Raw genomic sequence first — 21,001 nt, forward strand, 5'->3', positions numbered from 1 at the left:
TTTATTTTATTTTTATTGCAAAGTCAGATATACAGAGAGGAGGAGAGACAGAGAGGAAGATCTTCCGTCCAATGAGTCACTCCCCAAGTGACCGCAACAGCTGGTGCTGCACTGATCCCAAGCCAGGAGTCAGGAACCTCCTCCAGGTCTTCCACGAGGGTGCAGGAACCTGAGGCTTTGGCCTGTTCTCGACTGCTTTCCCAGGCCACAAGCAGGGAGCTGGATGGGAAACAGGGCCACTGGGATTAGAACTTGCTCCCATATGGGATCCCGGTGCATTCAAGCAGAGAGCTGTAGCCGCTAGGCCACAGCACCAGGCCCGCTCACGCAGTTTCTTAGTAGCAATGAGCCATGAACAAATGGTTGGGATTTTGATGCTGAGGTTCTTCAGATCAGAGTGTACCACAGAGCCCCTGTTGATTTACTCTATTTTTCAGATTTACTTATTTGCTGGGCAGTTACAGAAAGAGAGAGACAAAGAGAGGTCTTCCAACTGCTTGTTCACTCCCCAGATAGCAGCAACAGAAAGCTGAGCTGATCCAAAGCCAGGTTCTTGGAGCTTCTTCATGATCTCTCCCATGGGTGCCGTGGCCCAACAGCTTGAATCACTTATCATCGCTTTCCCAGGTGCATTAGCAGGCAGCTGGACTGGAAGTAGAACAGCCAGGACTCTAACCATTACCCAGATGGGAATCTGGCACTATAAGCTACAGCTTAATTTGCTTTACTACGGTGCTGGTCCTGGACTCGGTCTTGAGTTCCAGTTTCTGATTATGTTTGGCCAGGCCTGTCCAAACTAATATCTCTGATTTCTCCTACCTTTCAACTTGGAATCACTAATAACAAAAATGGCCCTTCGCACTGCCAGTTTGTGTCCCAACTGCTCCACTTTCCATCCAGCTTCCTGCTTGTGGCCTGGGAAAACAGTAGAGGACGGCCCAAAGCCTTGGGACCTGCACCCACATGGGAGACCCAGAAGTAGTTCCTGGCTTCAGATCAGCTCAGCTCTGGCAATTGTGGCCATTTGGAAGTAAACCAACAAATGGTATATTTCTCTCTATATGTCTCTCCCTCTCTCTGTAAATCTGCCTTTCAACAATTAAAAACATAAGAATAAATCTTAAAACGGGCCTTTCCTGAAGGCCCCAAAGGCCCGCGGCACAGTCCGACATCACAGCTCATATATGAGCACTCTGCCTGTTGCCATGTGGTCCATCCAACCTCCTCTGAGACATCAGATTATAAAAGGTGCTTTGAATCCAACATCCAAAAATCAACTGGCTGCCCTCCAGACTCTGCTTAATGGTCTGCTCCAACCATTAACATTTGTTTTTCTTCTGTCTCCACTCCTGAATGGGTTATGGGACAAGCTCCCAAGCCAGCTTCTGGAGCATAAAACTTCCAGGAGAAGTTACGGAGCAGGAGTGCTAGGGCTCAGGACACCCCAAGATATCCCTCTTTGGCATGTTGATTACTTCCAGCTAGTTAGTCTGAGAGGCTGTAGAGATTGGCCCAAAGGACATTCTCCTGAATGAATGTATCTGCATTGGAAGAAAGCTGTTCTAGGTCCCCCAGTCTCCATCCATCATTCCAGACACATTTACTCATCACACGTGGCATAATCCCCCAAAGGCAGAGAGATTTCTATCCACTGGTTCACTCCCCAAATGGCTGCAAAAGCCTGAGCTGAACTGATCTAAAGCCAGAAGCCAGGAGCTGCTTCCAAGTCTCCCACATGACTGCAGGATCCTAAGGCTTTGAGACATCCTCTATTGCTCTCCCAGGCCACAAGCAGGGAGCTGAAAGAGAAGTGGAGCAGCCATGACACAAACTGGCATCTATATGGGATCCCAAGTGTGCAAGATGAGGATTTATTTATCCACTAAGCCATCGCACCAGACCCTTCAATAATTTGTTTTTCAACAATTACTTGGAGGAACAGAGCGCTAGACACATAGAGACGCTTCTTTCCCAAATGCTCACAGCAGCAGAGGCTAGGCCCAGCTGGGATCCAGCAGCCCAATGCTCATATATGATGATGAGGGTGGCAGGAACACAAGGACTTGGCCATCAACATTTTTTGCCCTCCAGGGTGTGCATTAGCAAGAGGCTGGAATCACGAGGGGGATTGTGACTTGAATCCTGGAGCTTGAATGTGGGATGCATGGCATCTTACCCATTACACCAAACACCTGCCCCAGGACACATTTTTTTTTAACCAGAAGAATGAGATGTTCAAAAAAATAAAAATAAAACTTAAGCTTGGGCAGGTATTGTGGTGTACTAGGTGAAGCTGCCAGCTGCAGTGCGACACTTCATACCGGTGCCAGTTCAAATCCCAGCTGTTCTGTTTCTAATACCAGCTCTCAGCTAACATGGTGGGGAAAGATCAGAGACTGGGCCGTGGTCTTGGGTCCCTGCATGCATGCTGTTGCAGCCATTTAGGGAATGAATCAGTAGGTGGGAAATAACTATCCCCAACTTTGCCTTTCAAATAAAGTAAATCTTTAAAATAAATAAATAAGGGCCTGGCACATTGGCTCAATTGGTTGAATCCTCTGTCTGCCAGCACCAGCATCCCACATGGGTTGGGATGCCATGGCCCAACTGCTCCACTTCCTATGCAGTTCCCTGTTTGTGGCCTGGGAAAGCAGTGGAGGATGGCCCAAAGCCTTGGAACCCTGTACCTGTAGGCAAGACCCAGAGGAGGCTTCTGGCTCCTGTTTTGGGATGACTCAGCTCTGACTGTTGCAGCTATTTAGGGAATGAACCATTGGATGGAAGATCTTTCCTTCTGTCTCTGTAAATATGTCTTTCCAATATCTTTACTAAATAAATAAAAGTCAGGCTTATAACTCTCCTGCCCAAGATATATGTAGCCATCTTGTGGATATTGAAGAACCTCAGTATCAAAATCCCAACCATTTGTTCATGGCTCATTGCTACTAAGAAACTATGAGCTTGCAGGCCAAATGGCCTATGTGACCTCTAGTCACCTATGTGACCTTTAACACTGATGGATCCCAATTCTTATGAATCAAGACCCATCTAAGTCTGGTTATCTCACAGGTGGCTCCAAGTAATTAAGTAGGTACTTAACCTTAGTTGCTGGAGGCATGAGCTGTGCAGCCAAGATAGGTAGGGAATGTGTGCTTCCCCCTCCCCCACACACCTTGCAGGCTATTGTGAATTTCCCTCTCAAGCTATTGTAGACTGTCCCTACAAAAACCCCATGAATGTGCAGTTCGGGGCCACACTCTGGTATGGGGTGTTGGTCCTGGCTGCCGCCTGGCCGGTCAATCAGCTGTCTGCTCTCAACCAAGAGCCCAGGTTTGGATGTGCTGAGCTTGAATAAACCATCCTTGTGCACTTGGATTGACTTCAGACTCCTGGTGATTTCTGGGGATCACAAAATCTGGGCACAACAGTATGTCTCATAGAAACTCATTTAATTTTAAAGTGCACTGGAGAGTGGGGATGGAAGTCACTCAGTTCTGTCCAACTGTGGCCGGCTATGAGCTAGTTTGTGCCTGTTCTCCTCTGCCACGTGTACCCACCTAGGATTCCCAGCTCCTTGCTGATGTCACTCGGAGCACACCTGGACTGTGGCCTGGCTGTTCTGAGGTCTGGGTAAACAGGGTCTTCTCCAATTCCCATTTCAGTTCTTGACAGGGACCTGGAGCCCATAAGAGTCCACAGGCTCCAAGCCGTACAGTGAGAAAGCGCAGCCTGGAATCCAGCTCTGAGGTCCAGACCCAGCCAGGGGAATTCCTGCATGGGCTCCCTCCTCCCCCACGACAGGTGGTCCAGTCAGCCCCTCCCTTCATACCAGGTGCCAGGGGACAGCTGTCTCTTCCCTGCACCTCCCCCTTGGGGCAAGCTGAGCTGGGTGGGGCAACAGTGCTGCTTCCAGTGAGGCTGCCTCCACTGCAGGCAAATTCAGCCCAGGAGTGTCTGAGCAGCAAGTCGTTCTGACTGGTGAGAGCTGCCACTGATCAGTGAGCACAGGGGACTAGGAGGGAGGGGGCCATCGGTTCGGGGTGGGTCAGGAATCCCCAAAAGAAAAACTAGAGGTGCGGGGGGAGGGGGGAAGGACCATAGGATTGGGCAAGAAGGGGAAAATGAGGGGGATGAGGACATGCAAAAGCAGGGGGTGATTAGAGAAAAGCAAAGGTGTGGGGGAGGGGCTAGAAGGAGCCCTGGGAGGCCAAGTCCGGCATGGCAGGATGTGCGCTATGGGTCCCAGCTCCAGCGGGGTTACTGCCTTGGCACCATCACCTCTACCTGAGCTATGATGAGAATTCTCCCGGCCAAAGTATCTCCCCAAGAGAAAGAGCTCCTGCAAAGCAGAAAAACAATCCCAGAAGCAAGGTCTGGGGAGCTCCAGAGAATGTGAGGCAAAGGGCAGGGGAACTTGTGGTCACCCCATGTCTTCACAGATCAAGGCAAGAGCCAGAAGTCCAAGTCCACTGAATCTGCCATGCCAGCTCCTCTGCTTCCGCTACTGCTGCGAACACTGCTGTCCCGCCTGCTGCTGCCTGCTGCCCGTCTGGCCCGCCAGTACCTCCTGCCCCTGCTGCGCCGACTGGCTCAACGCCTGGGCTCCCAGGGCACACGCGAGGCTTTGCTGGGCTGCCTGCTGTTTGTCCTCAGCCAGCGACAGCCGCCAGAAGCCAGCGGGGAGGCCTCCCGAGTGGCTGACCGATCAGAGAGGAGGAATGAATTAGGCCACCAAAAGTGAGGGGCTGTGAGTCTTGTGGCAGCAGGTGTATTCCTCAAAAAGTTTTCTTTTAGATTAAGAGAGTCGTGGCACCAGCACTGATTGTAGCCTGTCTAGAGGGCAGAAGAGACAGAATTACATGAAGAAGGGATCTGCCTTAGACATGCCCCTAGCTTCCATAAGTATCTCTGGGGACCAGCATTGAGGCCTGGCAGAGAAGCTGCTAGCTGCAACACCTCACAGCTTCTCATATCGGTGCTGCTCCAGTTCTGATCCAGCTCCCTGCAAATGACCCAGGAAAGCAGTGGTGGACAGCCCAACCTTGGGCTCCTGCATCCATGAGAGAACCCAGAAGTTACTGGCTTCAGCCTGGCTGTTGCCCTCTTTGTGTAACTCAAATAAATAAAACTCTTTATGTAAAAATAAAATGTCCGGGAGGAGCAGTGGTTTCCAGGCAAATGGTGGGGGAGGGGAAGCATCAAGGTGACATTCAGCTAAGAAACGAGATCTGAACCCAGACTGACCTGACAACAGCAAGAACTTGGCTGCCCAGTGTACAGCAGGTCCTCAAGAAATCGCGGTTGCTGTCGGGCAACACTTTAATCTGGGGCCAGGTAGATGGGGTTAGAGGTAGCAGATGGGGGAAGACTTGGGTAAGGCTTCCCGTTACCGTCTGTGGCTGGGTCCATCTCGGTGGGTGCTCGCAGCCTGGAACCAACCTCACTTGGCAGGTGCACTGGTGACCAAGGCATAAGACTGATTGTCATTCATAGTTGCCAGGAAAGTCCTGGGCAGCCTTGGCAACCAGGAGTGGTGGGGTTAGGGAAATTTACTTGTTCAGGGGCCCAGTGGGCCCGCGGTCAAGGCAGACGCCCTCTAGGGTCGCCCCACTCGTGGGAGAGATGGGATGGGGACTGACCTCTGCACTTTCCCCTTTCTGGCGGGGCGGTCCTTGAAGCTCACGCAAGAGTCGTTATAATTGATCCACGTGCCCAGGACGTTTGCTTGCTCCCAGTGCTGAGCAAGTCCCGGGGTTCAGGATCCTAGGGTTAGGAAGTCAGGCCCCTGTCGCGGTTCGCAGTGGGTCACAAGCCTGGACCTGGGAGAAGTGAGACTTCAGCGGCGACTCCTCCCCGCACCCCAGCCCCGCCCACACCATCTGCTTCCTGCCGGGTCCGCAAAGCCGGAGCACGTGCATCCCTCTCTCAAAGGCCACCTGCAGTAAAGGGGTCCGAGCCTCCTCTCCCTCACCCCGCGTGCCCGCGCAGACCCAGGCGGACCTCAGTTCTCTCCGGCTCCACGGAACGCTACACGCCCCCGAGCGGCGAGCGGCGGGCCCGGGGCGCGCGCGCCACGACCGCGGGTTGCAGTCTCCCGGCCGGCGGCAAAGACGCATCAGACCTGGTGCTGGCGACAGCGCTTTCCCGCCATGGCCACGGGCAGAGCCCCGAGATGAGGCGGCCGAAAGAGGGGCAGCACCGGGAGTCTGCCTGGAAATTTCCGCCCTCTCCCCCACCCCCTCCCAACACGTCCTCAAGTCCGGACGCCCCCTCTTGAGTCTCAGCAGGTGCGCGGAGGAGGGCCCGGCCGGGCGGGGTTGCACGGGCTTGATAGGAGGACTTCCTGTGGGTCTGAGAAGTAGCGGTCTGCGATTTCTGGAGAAAGGGATACATTTGGGGGACAGCGAAGACCCCAGTCGGCTCCTTCTCCTCCCAGCGCTTAGATGCCCGGAGGCCGGAGCACAGGGCCTGACATGATGAACCCTGATGAGTTAGCCACCCTGTGTGCACACCTGCCTCTATTTATAGCTTTGCTGCCTTATCCAGCTTTGTTTTCTAAACATTGCATTTAACAGGATCTTGATTTCCTCTGTGTTTGGGGACCCCCTTTTTAACTTTGGCACTTCCAGGTCAACGGTTCACTGGCCTCACCTTGCCCCCAGCCTTACGACCCAAGGCCATGGAGATAACATCACATACTCAGCTGAGAACGTGTTTGTGTGTGTGTGTGTGTGTGCACTTGCGCTGGCGCTACTGACTCTGTACCAACTGGAGCAAAACATACCTGCAGGACCCGGGAAAGATAAGGAGACTGTGTGCTAAGGGTGGAAAGGCCGTGTTTGGGGCTTGCAAGGGGGACCAGTTTGCAGGTGAACCAGCTGGTTCCTAACACTCCCCTCCATCCTGTGCTCAGGAGCTGAAGCTGAGGAGGTGGAGAGAACTCTTCACCCTCAGTGAAGAGGGCTGCCCAGCTGGACATAAGGCAGGCCTGTTTGTGCTGGGACTTCCTGTACTGTCCAGCAGAGGGCCCAGACACCCAGCAGCCGACGCTGCCTGGGGAGGTGTATCCACAGCGGTGTGGGTGCTGGCTGGGGGCCCAGGTGTGGTGTGTGTGCCAGATGGGCTCTTTGCCAACAACAACAGCCCTAGCTATTACCATCTGCCTGGCAGGCCAGGCCCCAAGGGGGTAGCAAACGGATGCCACACCCCCCACTGGCCAGCAGTGCTGACCACTTCCCTCCAATTTCCTTCTACTTCTGGCCCCCTCTGCACATAACTGCAGCCAGTGCCGGAGGTGCTGGGCATGCTTAGCCAAGGGCTCTCTGACCACCAAGCCTGCCACCCCCTCATGCCAGGGCAGGGAGAGGAAGGTGGGAGGGAGACATGTCGGGGGAGGTGTGGTGCCCAGGGGAGCAGGAGACCCGGCTGAGAGAGGAAGAGAGAGAGACTGGACAAATACGGGGGTGGGCTGTACAGACATGAAGCCACCGTGAGCCACGGGGCAGTGCTTGGAAAAACAGCATGCTAGCCCTCCTTCCTGACCTCTGTTTGCTTAGGGCCGGGACTGGGAGCTGGAGTATGGATGGAGATGTGTGTCATTTCCGTGGGACAACCAGCCTTAGGGTTGGGGGTGACCTGTTTCCTCTGGTGCGGCCTGGAAGGGGTACCCATTTATGCTCTGCTCTGTTTCTCTCTGGGCCCATTCTTGCCCCAGTGGGCTGGGGCGGGTATCTGTCTGTGCATCAGCCCTATGATGTTATTACAGACGGCTAATTGTTAATTAGCGTCTGTGGCTTCTCCCAGGGACAGGCCCCTAGGGTGGCTAGGGGTGGCCTGCATTGGATCTGCTGCCCTCATCCCCTCTCCAGCTGCTGGACTGAGTGCAAGTGTGGGGGCTGCAAATGACACCCCCCCATCCCAACCCCAGTTACACAGAGGCAATCACTGCCCAGTGAAAGAGGAGGGGGTCTTCATGCCTTCTTGAGGGGGTGCCCAGGGACCACCAGCGACCACTGACCATCCCTCCCTGTCCAGATGGGAGCCAGGGAATATGTATCTCCCAGGGTGGCTTCCAGTTAGACCCTAACTAATGGGACAGTGGGATTCGCTCAGGACAGAAGGCTGTGCCTGGCTTTCTCTCTTCTCCTTCCCCAACCGTGTCTCAGTTTCCCCAAGTGGTGCATTTAGAAAGGGCAAATCCTGACGGGATTACCTCTGCTACTCCACCCTCCTTCCTCCCCTTTCTTCAGCATGTCTCAGCATCTCCTGCATCAGAGACAACGCAGTGGGCTTTGTTGTGTTGGTGGTTCCGGCTCAGGTCTGCCCCAGCAACCACGGGAGTGGGAAAACTTAGAGCAAGTCCCTCCCTCCTCTTGGGGGGATGGAGGAGTCTGGAACACCAATGGTGGCCTAGAGGAGGCTGCCGTGAGAAGTGAAGGGGGCCACTGGAGGCCACATTTGAGGTGAAGAGCTGTCGTGAATGACGTGAGCGACTGGGCCCCTTTGAGCTCACGGTCTGTGAGGTGGAAGAGACCCGAGGTGGAATCTGTGGGGAGGGGGCTAGACCCCACCCCACCCCACCTCCCGCCCAGGGGAACCTAGTGCGGGGCTGCACCCTCCGACCCCCCTGTGCCCCTGTGTTGGCCAGGGCAGGACCCAAAGAGGTCCCATCCACAGAAAAAGAGCCGGCGGCACGGCGCTGGTCCCGGGTGGGGGCGGCGGGCGGCCCGGGGCGGGGCGGGCGGCAGGAGGCGGGGGCCGGGAGGCCGGGGCGGGCCCAGCGCAGGCGGGTTTCAAAGTGCTTGGGCGGGCGCGGGAAGCCGCTCAGAGAGCACGCGGACCCCAACGCCGGAGGGCTGCTTCTCCGCCAGGTACTCCCGAGGGCCCCAGGGTGTAGGGTGCTGGGGACTGCCCAGGGGCGCACGGCGCCGCTTCCCGCCTGCCACGAGGACAGGGAGGCCGGGCCTGACAGCTCCGCGCCGCCCGAGGACGGGGACGCCGGGCGGGGGCTCCCCTCTTCCCGGTGCAGAGTCGCGCGCAGCACGTGGCGCCCGCGGGCCGGGGAAGGGAGAACCCTAGGGGGACCCGGGCTCACCACCCATGGGTGGCCTGGCTCCCGGGGCCCCAAGCCGTCTGTTGCTACGCTGACCTCCGCCAGGGGCCGGCGAGTGGACGGTTAATCCCGATCGATTTTGTTGTTGGTCCAGGGGAGGGGCCACGCCGCCAACTGCGATGGAGGGGGTGGGGATGCCGGAGAGAGACTTGGGGCTATGGGAGCCGTCCCTTTACCCCGTCCTTTTTACCAGGCCAACTCTTGTCTGTGGTCCTTTCTTCCTGGGCGCGTCCTTATTTACTCTTACCGAGTAAATGTGTGAAAGGACAAGGACACCCCCTCCCACCACCAAGAGGATTTCTTCCCTAGGGAGAACAATGATGGGAATGAAGGCAGTCCTTTCCCCTGTCCATAACTTAATTTGGGGCCTCTCCCAACCGTCCTGACCACTCTCTTTGCCCAGTAATAACCCCCAGCCCCTGCCAGGGTGTGTGTGTGTGTGTGTTTGCGTGTGTGTGTGTTTGCGTGTGTGTGTGTGTTTGCGTGTGTGTGTGTGTGGAGAGAGAGAGAGAGAATGTGGTTGGTTCTAGGATGCCTTCCATCTGAGCTAACACTGAACTTGGCCTCAACCTTATTTTTTTTCCCTTGAGCTGAGGCCGAGTGCCTCCTTCGGAAGGGCTGGGAAGCAGCCTTCAACAACCCTCCCTACCCTGACCAAGAACCTAGATTAAGCTGTCTCTTTGAGATTGAAACTCGGCACCTGCACTCTCAATTTCTTGATAGAACCTCAGCTGGCCCCATGTGCAGAGTGGGAAGGATCTAGTCCTTGTGGTTGTAAGCAAGAGGGGGAGCCTACAGACAGTGAATGACCCCGTGTGGGATGGGGGGTGAGTCCCCCGTGTGATACTCACCCCAGTGTGTGTTTAGAGAGAAGAAAGCGAGAGTAGGGCTCCAGAGCCTAGGGTCAGGAAAGTGCTCCTGTGGCTGGCTGCTTCAAGGGCTGCACTGTGCAGGCCAAGGCATGGCTGGAGAGACACCAGATGCCCCAGGCTGTCAGATCCCTGGTGGCTGCTGGCCAGAGGCAGAACAGAAACAAGAACGTCAAGTTTGGCTTGCTGAATGTCGGGATGAGGCAGCAGGTGGTGGTGGTAAGGTGTTGTCGGTGGATGCAGGAGTGGGGGCTGCTAAGGATGGCTGGAGTGGGGATGGAGCTAAGTGGAGGCAGGAATATACCATCTCTGTGTTCCCAAGGGAATGGGATGCTGTGGTCCCTACCCCATTGTCTGGTTTGAGGCTGCACCTGCTTGGGACTGCCTGAAACTTTGCATGTGAGAGGTGCAGGGTGGAGCAGAGCGTGTCCTGAGAGGAGAGCTTGGCAGGGGTGAGGGTGCCAACCTATGTTCTCATTCCTCTAGGAAACGGCAGTGCTCTTGTTCATGAGTCTGGCTCTTTTTAAAGATTTATTTATTTTATTGGAAAGGCAGATGTACAGAGAGATGGAGAGACAGAGAGGAAGATCTTCCGTCCGATGATTCACTCCCCAAGTGAGCGCAACAACCGATACTATGCCGATACGAAGCCAGGAGCCTCTTCCGGGTCTCCCACGCAGGTGCAGGGTCCCAAAGCTTTGGGCCGTCCTCGACTGCTTTCCCGGGCCACCGGCAGGGAGCTGGAAGGGAAGCGGGGCTGCCGGGATTAGAACCGGCGCCCATATGGGATCCCGGGCGTGCAAGGCATGGACCTTAACTACTTGCGCTACCGCACCGGGCCCCCTCCCTGGCATTTTTAATGACACTTTGTGCACAAGGATTTTAAAATGTGTAGCAGAGGGCCCAGCATGATAGTGCAATGGTTAAGGTTCTCGCCTTGAACATCCGGGATGCCATATGGGCGCACGTTCTAATCCCGGCAGCTCCACTTCCCATCCAGCTCCCTGCTTGTAGACTGGGAAAGCAATCAAGGACAGCCCAAAGTCTTGGATCCCTGAATCCGTGTGGGAAACCCGGACGGAAGTTCCTGGCTCCTGGCTCCGGATCGGCACAGCACTGGCCGTTGCAGTCACTTGGGGAGTGACTCATCGGACGGAAGATCTTTCTCTGTCTCTGCTCCTCTCTGTACGTCTGCCTTTCCAATAAAATAATTTTATGTTTGCATTTTACTGGAAGAGCTGAAAGAGATTTTCCATCTGCTGATTCACTCCCCAAATGCCCATAAGTGGTTCCAATCAGGAGCCTGGAACTCGGTTCAGGTCTCCCACATGGGTAGCAGGGTCCTTGGACCGGTTACCTTCCTGGGTGCACCTTGGCAGGAAGCTGGATGAAAGGGAAGGCTCTGGGGCTTAAACCCAGCACTCTGATATGGGATGTCAGCATAATGAACCGTGTGGGCTTAACCACTGCGCCAAATTCCCATCAGCTGGTCCACTCCACAGTTGGCTACAACCATTGTGGCTGGGCCAGGTTAGACCTGGAGCCAGGAACTCCATCTGAATCATTCCCCTGCAATTCAGATGTGGACTAAGGTTCTGAGAAGCCCTTTGATGAGGCTGGACTTTGCCCCTCGGGAGGGTGGGGAAGCCCCCTGAGAGTTCCTCCAGACCAGCGGATGTGCGCATTTGGTTTGACTCAGCTGGGAGCATTACACCTGCTAGGCGGCCTGCCCCTGCCCCCTGCTCTCTTATCTCCTTAGCAGCAGGGTGGCTGGATATCTCCCTGGAGGCTTCTGAGAATGGGGCCTGGCAAACCACCGGCTGCTCTCCCGATAAGCTCAGTGCCACCATTCTCATTCTAGACCCTCACCCAGGAACCTGTGGACAAGTTCTGTCACCTGTGCCAGGGCTGGGACTGCCTCCTAGGAACTGCCCAGGCCCCATCTGCCTCCGCCCTTTTGCTGACCAGTCTGAGCACCTGGTGAGTACCAGGTGGAAAATATTCTGGCTGGTGGGCCTAGTCCCTTTAGGCCTCGGTGTGGGGAGGGAGGCGGGGTGGAGAGGGCGGCTGTGCCTGTGGGTGATTGCCTGCTGCCCAGGCCAGCTGATGCTACAAGCATCCTCCTCCACAAGGGGCCAATAAGGGCAGCACTTCACAGATGACCTGGCATCTTGGGAACTGCGCCTTCCCAGGCCTCTGTGCACTGTCCCTGCTTTCCCCGGCCCCCATCTTCCCTTCCAGGCTACTCTCAGAAAGGGGAAGAGGATAGGGACCTGAGTCTAAGTTAGAGAGGAACTGAGGGGGGATGGGGTGACCCTAGGGTCAGGACTGGGGGTCGAGGGTGAAGGTGGGGGTGGGGGACCAAGCCATGTTGTGGGAAGGACTGTATTGTGTCCCAGTTCCCATTGTGAAATCTTTTCTTGGGAAACTGTCCAAGATCTAGAAAGTCCCTGGACAGTAGCTGGAAAGAAAAGGTTGAGGTGTCACCAACAGAGGCTGGGAGGGTCTGGGGAGCCACCATGAGGAGACAGGCTTCTTGGCACTTACCCTTGCCAGGAAGGCAGGGGGTGGGGGGCTCCGGCTGGCAGAGGGAGGTGCCTTTGACTCCCCCTGCCCCCCGCCCCTCCTCCTGTCCTTCCTTCCATTGTCCCCATGCTCCCTGACCCTCTCCCGTCTTCCCTTGCCTTCTCTGGCTGTCTCTCCCTCCCTTTCCACCGAGCTTCCTCCTCCTTCCCTCCACTCTCCACCCTCCTGTTCCCCAGCTTCTAAACTGCTTCGGCTGCTGGATAAAAATAGCGGTGGCAGCGGCCAGGCGGGGAGCCAGGTAGAGCCTGAGCTGGCAGGGGGCCCCCACCCAGGACAGGACTGGGCTGCTGGGTCAGGGGGCCTGGTCGGGGGGAGGGGAGAAGTCCTGAGGGCCAGGGACCCTGGGGACTTTTAGGCTTGTGGGCTCCGTCTGCTCTGCCTCCTCCTTTTCCTCCTCCCCACAAGAGTGTGAAGGAAGGCTGTGGGGAAACAGGGCCAAAACCAGGGCCTCACAAGCTGCTGCGTGTAACCCCCAGCAAGCGCCGGAGGCAGGGAGCTGCGAGCCAGGCACCACCAAGAACACCACCACCGTCACCATGACAACCAGTCACCAGCCTCAGGACAGGTACAAGGGAGGAGACCTGCAGGCCTGGGAGGTCCAGGGGCTGGGTGGTATGTCCTTTGGAATCCCAAGGCCAGTGCCGACTGGCCTAGCAGCCAGGTGGCTATGAGTCAAGTCTGCATGGGGGGTGGGGTCCATGCATGCCTCTGCTGGGTGCTGGCTGCTAGCTGGGCTGTGTGTGAGGCTGGAGTGGGCGAGTGAATGGGACAGTAGTCCTTCCCCGGGTCATCGTCAATGTTTCCACGGCTGCTGTACAGCCAGCCAGCAGCGCGTGGCTTCTGCTGCCACCTCTGTGGGGAGAGAACAGACAACTCCCCTCATCACAGGGCACATCTGGTAGACCTGCCCCCTTGCTCCAAGGGCTCTGGCCCACCTCCACTCCTCCATCTGACCTTGCTCTCCTCTGTGCCTTTGGAGCCTGCCTCTGATGGAGGACATGCGTGGAGGAAAACGAGGCTGTGATTAAATCTGGTTCTCCTCGGGGACCAGGCCTGAGAAAGTGAACGGAGCCGTGGAACCGGGCCCGAGATCCTGAGCTCTCTTCCCTTTTCCACCTTGGGCTCCTGAATCCTGCCTGTCTCTCCTGCCTAAGGCTGCCAAGCTAGGCCACTGCCGCCTGGTGGATTGGGACTGGCAGGGGGTGGGTGGATCCTGCAGCACTTAGCTGGATCTCACAGCCCATTCTCCCACACCCTGGAGAATGAAGGTCACTTCACAGGGGTCTCTGGGAGGAGAGGGGTTTAAGGAGATGTGTAGGAAGTGTAGGCCCTAGTGGCTCCCACACTTTCTGGTTCCTCAGCCTAGCCTCCCCTCTCCTGCAGCCTGACTCTGAGCCCTCCCCGTCTCCATGTACCCAGATGCCCTAGGCCCTCATCTCCCGAGCTTCCATCCTGTGTGTTCTTGGCTGGGCATTCTCCCTTTCATTCTGGGCCTCTGAACCCAGCCTTTAGCTTCTTCCCAGGGTGCAGAGGAGGGAAATGGGGGCTGCTTGTTCCCTTGGTGGGTACTCCTCCAGGCCTCCCCTTGTAGCCCAGGCCACACACCTGTCTCCCCAATGACTTGGCCAAGCCTTGTCCCTGTCCCCTGCATGCAGAGAGCAGCCTTCAGCCTTCAGGAGGGTGTGGAAGACATCTGGACCTCACGGGGCCGGTGGGGGGTGGGGACAGGATCACTGAGCTGGCAGGCAAGCCTTCCCTGGAGCAGATGGCTACATGGGTAAGCTTTGCATGACTATAATGAAATCCCTGAGGCCGGCTGATGGTCTAAGGAAAGAGGTTTATTCTTGTCACAGTCCTGAAGGCTCACAGTACAAGATGGCATGGGTTCTTTCTGTCTGGTAATGATGGCTCTTGCTGGTCAGAGTCCCTATGTGACACAACAGAAGACAGGCAGTGTCTGTCTTTACAAAACTACCAAGATTTGAGGAAAGAGGTTGGATCATCATGTCCTAATCCAGTCTGATCACCCCCCAGAAGCCCTGCCACAAGGCGAGCCCTTGCACTTTCCGCGTACCATTAGCCCGTGACTCTGAGGACCAAACTGTGCAAGCCATAGCGGCAGCCTTTCTTCAGGCCCAGATGACGTCTGGTGGCCCCATACCTCCTGCCCTGCCTTAGGTGGTGTGACTAACAAAGCTGGTTCTGTCTGGCTGGAAAAAACAGCTCTAGCTCCTCCACACCCAGGCACTCCAGACTGCCCGCCTGTTCCACCCGGTCCAGAATGGTCTGGGAGTTTCTTGACCTCAGAGTGCTCTCCAGGGAACCACACGGTCCCTGCTCAGCCTGCCTGCTGGGGATGGAGGACACTTGCTGTTCCTTCCTGCTCCCTCTCGCTCTCCCCCACCCCAGGCCTTCTGCATGCAGCCCTCTCCGGATGTGTGTGTCACGCTGGTTCCCAGCCTGCAGGGTCCCCTGAGTCCTCCGGGACTGTAAACCATGTTCCTCTGTGTCCCTGGCCCCCTCTTGCTCCCCACATCCAGTGCCCTTTCCCCTACCCCAGTACACACACCATCCTGGAAGGACACGTGCCCTTGGATACAAACCCTGATGCCCTGTGCTCTGGGGACAGCCAGAGGGACTGAAGGGCAGTGAGGGAGGGAGGGGGATGGTCTCTGCCTCCCCACTTCCCTGGGTAGATCTCCCCCAGACCTCCCTTCCCTTCCCATTGCAGATACAAGGCTGTCTGGCTTATCTTCTTCATGCTGGGGCTGGGGACACTGCTCCCCTGGAATTTCTTCATGACGGCCACTCAGGTGAGGCTGGGAGGTAGGGGAGGAGCGCTGGGCTCCAGGGAGCACTTCCTCTGGGCACACACGGCCAGAGAAAGGCGTTTTCAGCACCCGTCTGTACAACTCCTGCAGTATTTCACAAACCGCCTGGACATGGCCCAGAACATGTCCTTGGGCACTGCCGAGCTGAGCGAGGACATCCAGCCCTCAGCTGCCCCCACAGTGCCGTCGCTGGAGCACAGGCCCCTCAGCGCCATCTTCAACAACGTCATGACCTTGTGCGCCATGCTGCCTCTGCTGCTCTTCACCTGCCTCAACTCCTTCCTGCATCAGAGGTGGGTACCCACCCCGCCCCCCGACTCCCTCCTACACCCATGGTTCCAGGCCAGCCCCACCATTCTCGGCTTCCCCTACCACCCTGGCAGGATCCCACAATCAGTACGGATCCTGGGTAGCCTGGTGGCCATCCTGATGGTGTTCCTGGTCACGGCTATCCTGGTGAAAGTGCACATGGATGCTCTGCCCTTCTTTGTCCTCACCATGATCAAGATCATGCTCATCAACTGTAAGCCAGGGCTGGGGTAGAGGGGCCCTTATGCTGAACCAGACCCACTGGAGTCAGAGCAGAGGCCCCTTCTGCCACCTGATGTGGGCACTGGGGACCAGGCCTGGGGTGGAGAATGGGGGACCTGAAACCTCCTGGCCCCAGCGCCCCCTGCTGACGTCTACCTTGTCTGCAGCGTTTGGCGCCATCCTGCAGGGCAGCATCTTTGGTGTGGCTGGCCTCCTGCCTGCCAGCTATACAGCCCCCATCATGAGTGGCCAGGGCCTGGCAGGCTTCTTCGCCTCGGTGGCCATGATCTGTGCCATTGCCAGTGAGTCCTGTCTACCTGCCGTTGCCCCCTGGGGGTGTGGGGGCAGAGGGAATGATGGTTCAGTCTCTGACCCCTGGCACCATCCACCCCAGCCGGCTCGGAGTTGTCAGAAAGTGCCTTCGGCTACTTTATCACGGCCTGTGTGGTTGTCGTTCTGACCATCATCTGTTACCTGGGCCTGCCCCGGCTGGTGAGCATGACGGGGGGAGGTGGTGAGCCTATGGGGGTGTGGAGGTGCTGGTGTCCAGGCTCCAGACCAAGGGAGGTCTGAGGCCAAACCTTGGGGGATCTGACCACACCACTTCCATCTCTGTTGTCGGATAGGAGTTCTACCGCTACTACCAGCAGCTCAAGCTCGAAGGGCCTGGGGAGCAAGAGACCAAACTGGACCTCATTAGTAAAGGTCTGTGTAGCTGGAGAAAATTTGCTGCGTTAGCTTGCAGCCAGGAGCCAGGGCAGACGGGGAGCAAACCAGGGTTGGGATAGAGAAGACAGGGTGCTGGACAAGCTTGAATGCCCGAGGCATGTGGACTAGAGGCAGTGAAGGAAGTTTTTAAGTGAAAGTATCTGGCAGCAACAGGGGTTGGGAGGTGGGGCTGAGCTAAGCATCAGGGACTGGGAGCTGGGGTGTCAGGCTGGAGTCAGGGACTGAGGAAAGGGGTGTATCTACCTTTGACCAAGCCCGTCGGGAAGCAGCCACGTCAAACCTGTAGCTCTGTCTTCCCCACAAACTGAAGCTCCTTCCACCATTGTTGCCCCGCAGGAGAGGAGTCAAAAGCAGGGAAGGAGGAGGCTGGAACTGCAGCCCCTAACTCTGAGGCCACAAACAAAAGCCCCTCCATCCGAGCCATCCTCAAGAACGTATGTTGGGGCGGGTGCCCTGCCCTCTGCCACCCCTTCCTCCCTTGCTGCCCTGAGACGGGTCCCTCTTTCCCAGCTTGTCTCCCGAGCAGTGGGATGGGGCAAGTCTTTGGTTCTTTACTGCATAGCCATCATGAAGGTGGGGGTACCTGGTGAACCCCTTGGCCCTCTCTGCAGATCTCGGTCCTGGCTCTGTCCATCTGCTTCATCTTCACTGTTACCATTGGGATGTTTCCTGCTGTGACCGCCGAGGTCAAGTCCAGCATCGCAGGCACCAGCGCCTGGGGTAAGGAGCAGAGAGGGCCTCAAGCAGGGTTGGGAGTGGGACAGAAGGGACCCTGGCCACCTTCCCCCTCACACCATACACCGGGTATACTCTGTTCTGTCCATTTTGCCCCTGTGCTGGTCCGGAAGCATCTTCTGCATTGGACAGTCAGGGAAGCTGGGGGTCCAGGAGGGTTGGCGTTGCTGTAACTGACTCATGACACACGGTTATCCCCTGTCGTCGCCTCTGGCAGGGAAGTATTTCATTCCTGTGTCCTGCTTCTTGATTTTCAACATCTTTGACTGGCTAGGCCGAAGCCTTACGGCTGTCTTCATGTGGGTAAGTTGGGGAGGGAGTGGGAGGATCAACTGGAAACTCGAAAGGGGAGTCCCAAGAAAGTGTGGTGGTAATGTTGGCAAGGGGGGCTTTTTTCATTGTGAGTCAAGGCTGTGTGGACAGCTGAGCGTGGGATTGTAAGTGTGCAGCTTTCAGTACTGTGTGTGTGTGTGTGACACACCTGGATCAGGATGTGACCCCACCTGCAGGGCTCCACAAAGCTCCATTGGGTGTCTCCCAGGATAGCCAGGCTGGGGGATGGGATAGGGGTGCTGAGGCTGCTCTCCACCACCCCCACTCTCCCTCCCTGTCCCGCAGCCCGGGAAGGACAGCCGCTGGCTTCCAAGCCTGGTACTGGCCCGGCTGGTATTCGTGCCGCTGCTGCTCTTGTGCAACGTGCAGCCCCGCCGCTACCTGGCCGTGGTGTTTGAACATGATGCCTGGTACATCCTCTTCATGGCCGCTTTCGCCTTCTCCAACGGCTACCTCGCCAGCCTCTGCATGTGCTTTGGGCCCAAGTGAGTGGCTACCTGCCAGGGAACCCGGTGCAGATGGGTGGAGCATGAGGTGGAGGGCGGGTGTTGTGTGCTAAGCTGGCCTCATCCTTGTCCTCCAGGAAAGTCAAGCCTGCAGAGGCAGAGACGGCAGGCGCCATCATGGCCTTCTTCCTGAGTCTGGGACTGGCGCTGGGAGCTGTCTTCTCCTTCCTGTTCCGGGCGATTGTGTGACCCCAGATGGACAGAAACGGAACTGCACAGCCTGCCCGCCTCCCGCCCCTTCTCTTGACCCAGCCAGGGCTGGGCGCCAGTGACCTGGAGGTTTTCTTTTTGAGCTCATTCTCCTGCTTGCTGTGCTGGACCCGGCTGCCTGGCAGCCTTGAAGCGGGGCAGCTTCCATGAGATGCACACTAGGAAATGCTGTGGGCTTTGGGGGGTCATGGGCAGGGATGGGCACAGTCTCTGCACCTGGATGAGCACCCCTACACTTAGCCATGAGCCATCCCTGCAGTAGGGCCTCCTGGGCTCCAAGCGGACGTGTATACGTGTGTTGTCTGCCTGTATGAAGGCGGGGAGCCCCTGGGGGCACAGGACTGACCGTTGTATGGTCTGGTCTGCTATTTCCTCTTCTTCCCTTCTCCCCGGGCATCCCCTGCCCAGCCTCCCACACTCCTTTCCTACCCACCACACCCCCTGTACAGTTGCTATTTTACTGCCTTTTTTATACTCAACAGAAGCCAGGTGCCTTCAGAGGCCCTCTGATTAAATAAACTGTTTTTGTTTGGTTTGGTTTTTCTCTATGGTTCCCTGTGTCCTCCAGCCTGGAGCTGGGAGGGAGGGGGAGGATGAGCCCGCTGCAGCCAGGAGGGCCGGCCCTGTGAGGAGGAAGCCCTCACGGCCTTTAGGGACTGCAGTGCCCCCTTCTGGGCCAACAGGGAGGGACGGGCCGAGGCCAGAACACCCTGGTTAGTCTGCCCAGACTGAGAAAGGCCAAGTTCTCGGCGGCTTCCATCTCTAATGGGATTGGGGACAGACAGCTCCATGCCTCTTCTTTGTCTCACCGTCACCCCCCCTCCCCGTTTGCCCTGTCCTGGGCCCCAGGAATGAACCAGGCAACCCTAGCCAGCTACTGGCTGCATGCCGACACCACTGGCAGGCAGGATGAGGCTGGCACCTTGCCGCAGTGCCAAAGCTTGGCCTGCCATACTTCCTGGGGAACAAGGGGCCTACGTGGCTGCACGTGTGAGAGTTGGCCCTGGGGAGGGCTGCGTTGGGACAGTATGAGCCCCTCAGGGAAGAGGTCCCCTCCCCACTCCACCCCTTCCCCAAAATGACTTCCTGGTTGGAAGTAGGAGCAGAGCTGTGGTCATGGTCCCCTTCCCCCACCCCCAGTCCTTCAGCACAGGTCTTGGAATCCCCCAGAATAGAATGAGTCAGCCCAGAGCCATGGGTCCCTTGGCAGCAGCTGGCAAGATCTCTGTTCTCCCAGAGGTGGACTTGTGGGCTGCAGGCTTCTCTGAGGGCACCTTTGTAAGGTCTTCTGATGGGCCTAGAGGCTCAGCTGGAGCAACTCAGCATGTATTGTATGAAAAAGGAAAGGCCAGCTTTTCCAATCCCGTGTGATGGCGAGAAGCCAGGTGGCAGGTTACTCTCCTCACAGGTTTGTCCACTTTGCCCTATGGGCTCTTCGCTGGAATTTTCTCTCCACCCTCAGCCCTTGCTGCTTACCCTGTGGCACCCAAAACCCCCTGGAGCATGTCTCCATTAGCGAGCACAGGTGCAGGATCTTCCTCTTCTGCCCCTCCTACTTCTGTAATGTAGAAAGTTGCTTCACACTCTTGATCTTTGCTCTAGCTGCCCCCCACCCCCGGCACTGTGAGATTAGGATCTATATTGCACTAATGGCAGCTCTGCCAGCTGTAAGAGCTGTCCCACAGCGGGGTGGTCCCTTCACTGCTTTCCAGTCTGTTGACCTCTCGGGGGTTTCACCTATAAATTGGGTGGGGGGAAACGAGATAAAATAGCAGTTCTCTGAATTTGTGATAAAAATAAATCTTGAAAACAAAAAAAGCGGTTCTGAAGTCTGCTGCTGTCAGACTACAGTGATGGCTGCCGGCCACGAGGGGGCGCTCTGCGGGCAAAGTCCCATTTTGGGGGGGCAGGGAAGTTCTCTCCTGGTCCCCAACACTCCGCCTAGCGCTCTACGCCTGTGCGGCTTCGGGCAACTGCCGGAGACCCGGGCTGCCCCTGCTTGGGGCAGGTCCTCACCTTCCCCTGGCGCACAAAGCGGGCTGTGTTCAGCTCCGCCCTCCCCGGGGCTTTGGCCTTGCAGAACCGTCCCTCTGGTGCAATGTTGGGGGGTGGGGTGAGTGCCCAAGGCAAGCCCGCTACGCTGGGAAATGGCGGACGAACAGAAGCCAGAAGTGGGCTCTGTGTAATCTTTGGTTGTGAATATGGACAGAGCTTAAGGAGCCGGGTGTGGGGCTGGAGGAGAAGGTGACCTGTTCTCAGAGTTACAGCTGCGAGGGCTCAAAATGGATGTGAGGAGAGAAATGCGGAGTCACTATGAAGGGCCGGCTTGAAACCCAAGTCCATGGCACCCCTCCCCCCGCCTAGGGCCGAGTGGCCGTCCCCGAGGGAGGTCAGCCAGCACACGGTCAGCAATGGCCCCTGTGCACTCCCGGCTCCTTCGGCCTGGGTGGGACGCGGCCCCCGTCGCCAGATTGCTGGGTGAGGGACAAAGGCGAGTTAGTGGAACCCACGCCCAGGGCTGAAGGCGGGCACCTGTTGGGATTCGGAGTCGAGGATCCC

General features: G+C 57.0%; 2 protein-coding genes across 3 annotated transcripts; both read left to right on the forward strand.

The window, feature by feature from the left end:
* Positions 1 to 4,480: 4,480 nt before the first annotated feature.
* On the forward strand, positions 4,481 to 4,741 carry MYMX (myomixer, myoblast fusion factor). Its single transcript, XM_040982985.1, has one exon. The coding sequence runs from the start codon at positions 4,481 to 4,483 to the stop codon at positions 4,739 to 4,741; it is 261 nt and encodes an 86-aa protein (XP_040838919.1).
* A 1,181-nt stretch (positions 4,742 to 5,922) lies between these two features.
* On the forward strand, positions 5,923 to 18,978 carry SLC29A1 (solute carrier family 29 member 1 (Augustine blood group)). Of its 2 annotated transcripts, none has more exons than XM_040983459.1 (14): positions 5,923 to 6,287; positions 11,843 to 11,961; positions 13,044 to 13,132; positions 15,299 to 15,380; positions 15,489 to 15,691; positions 15,782 to 15,921; positions 16,097 to 16,231; positions 16,324 to 16,421; positions 16,556 to 16,634; positions 16,995 to 17,092; positions 17,270 to 17,378; positions 17,611 to 17,696; positions 18,012 to 18,211; positions 18,310 to 18,978. In XM_040983459.1, the coding sequence occupies exons 3-14, from the start codon at positions 13,104 to 13,106 to the stop codon at positions 18,419 to 18,421; spliced, it is 1,371 nt and encodes a 456-aa protein (XP_040839393.1). In that variant the 5' UTR covers positions 5,923 to 6,287; positions 11,843 to 11,961; positions 13,044 to 13,103; the 3' UTR covers positions 18,422 to 18,978. The 2 variants fall into 2 exon arrangements, with proteins under 2 accessions (XP_040839393.1, XP_040839394.1); XM_040983460.1 differs by lacking the exon at positions 5,923 to 6,287 and adding an exon at positions 8,819 to 8,870.
* The last annotated feature ends 2,023 nt before the right edge of the window (positions 18,979 to 21,001 follow it).

This window comes from Ochotona curzoniae, unplaced genomic scaffold (genome assembly GCF_017591425.1).
Source record: "Ochotona curzoniae isolate NIBS_2020 unplaced genomic scaffold, NIBS_Ocur_1.0 contig_3819, whole genome shotgun sequence".
Classification (NCBI taxonomy): Eukaryota; Metazoa; Chordata; class Mammalia; order Lagomorpha; family Ochotonidae; genus Ochotona; species Ochotona curzoniae.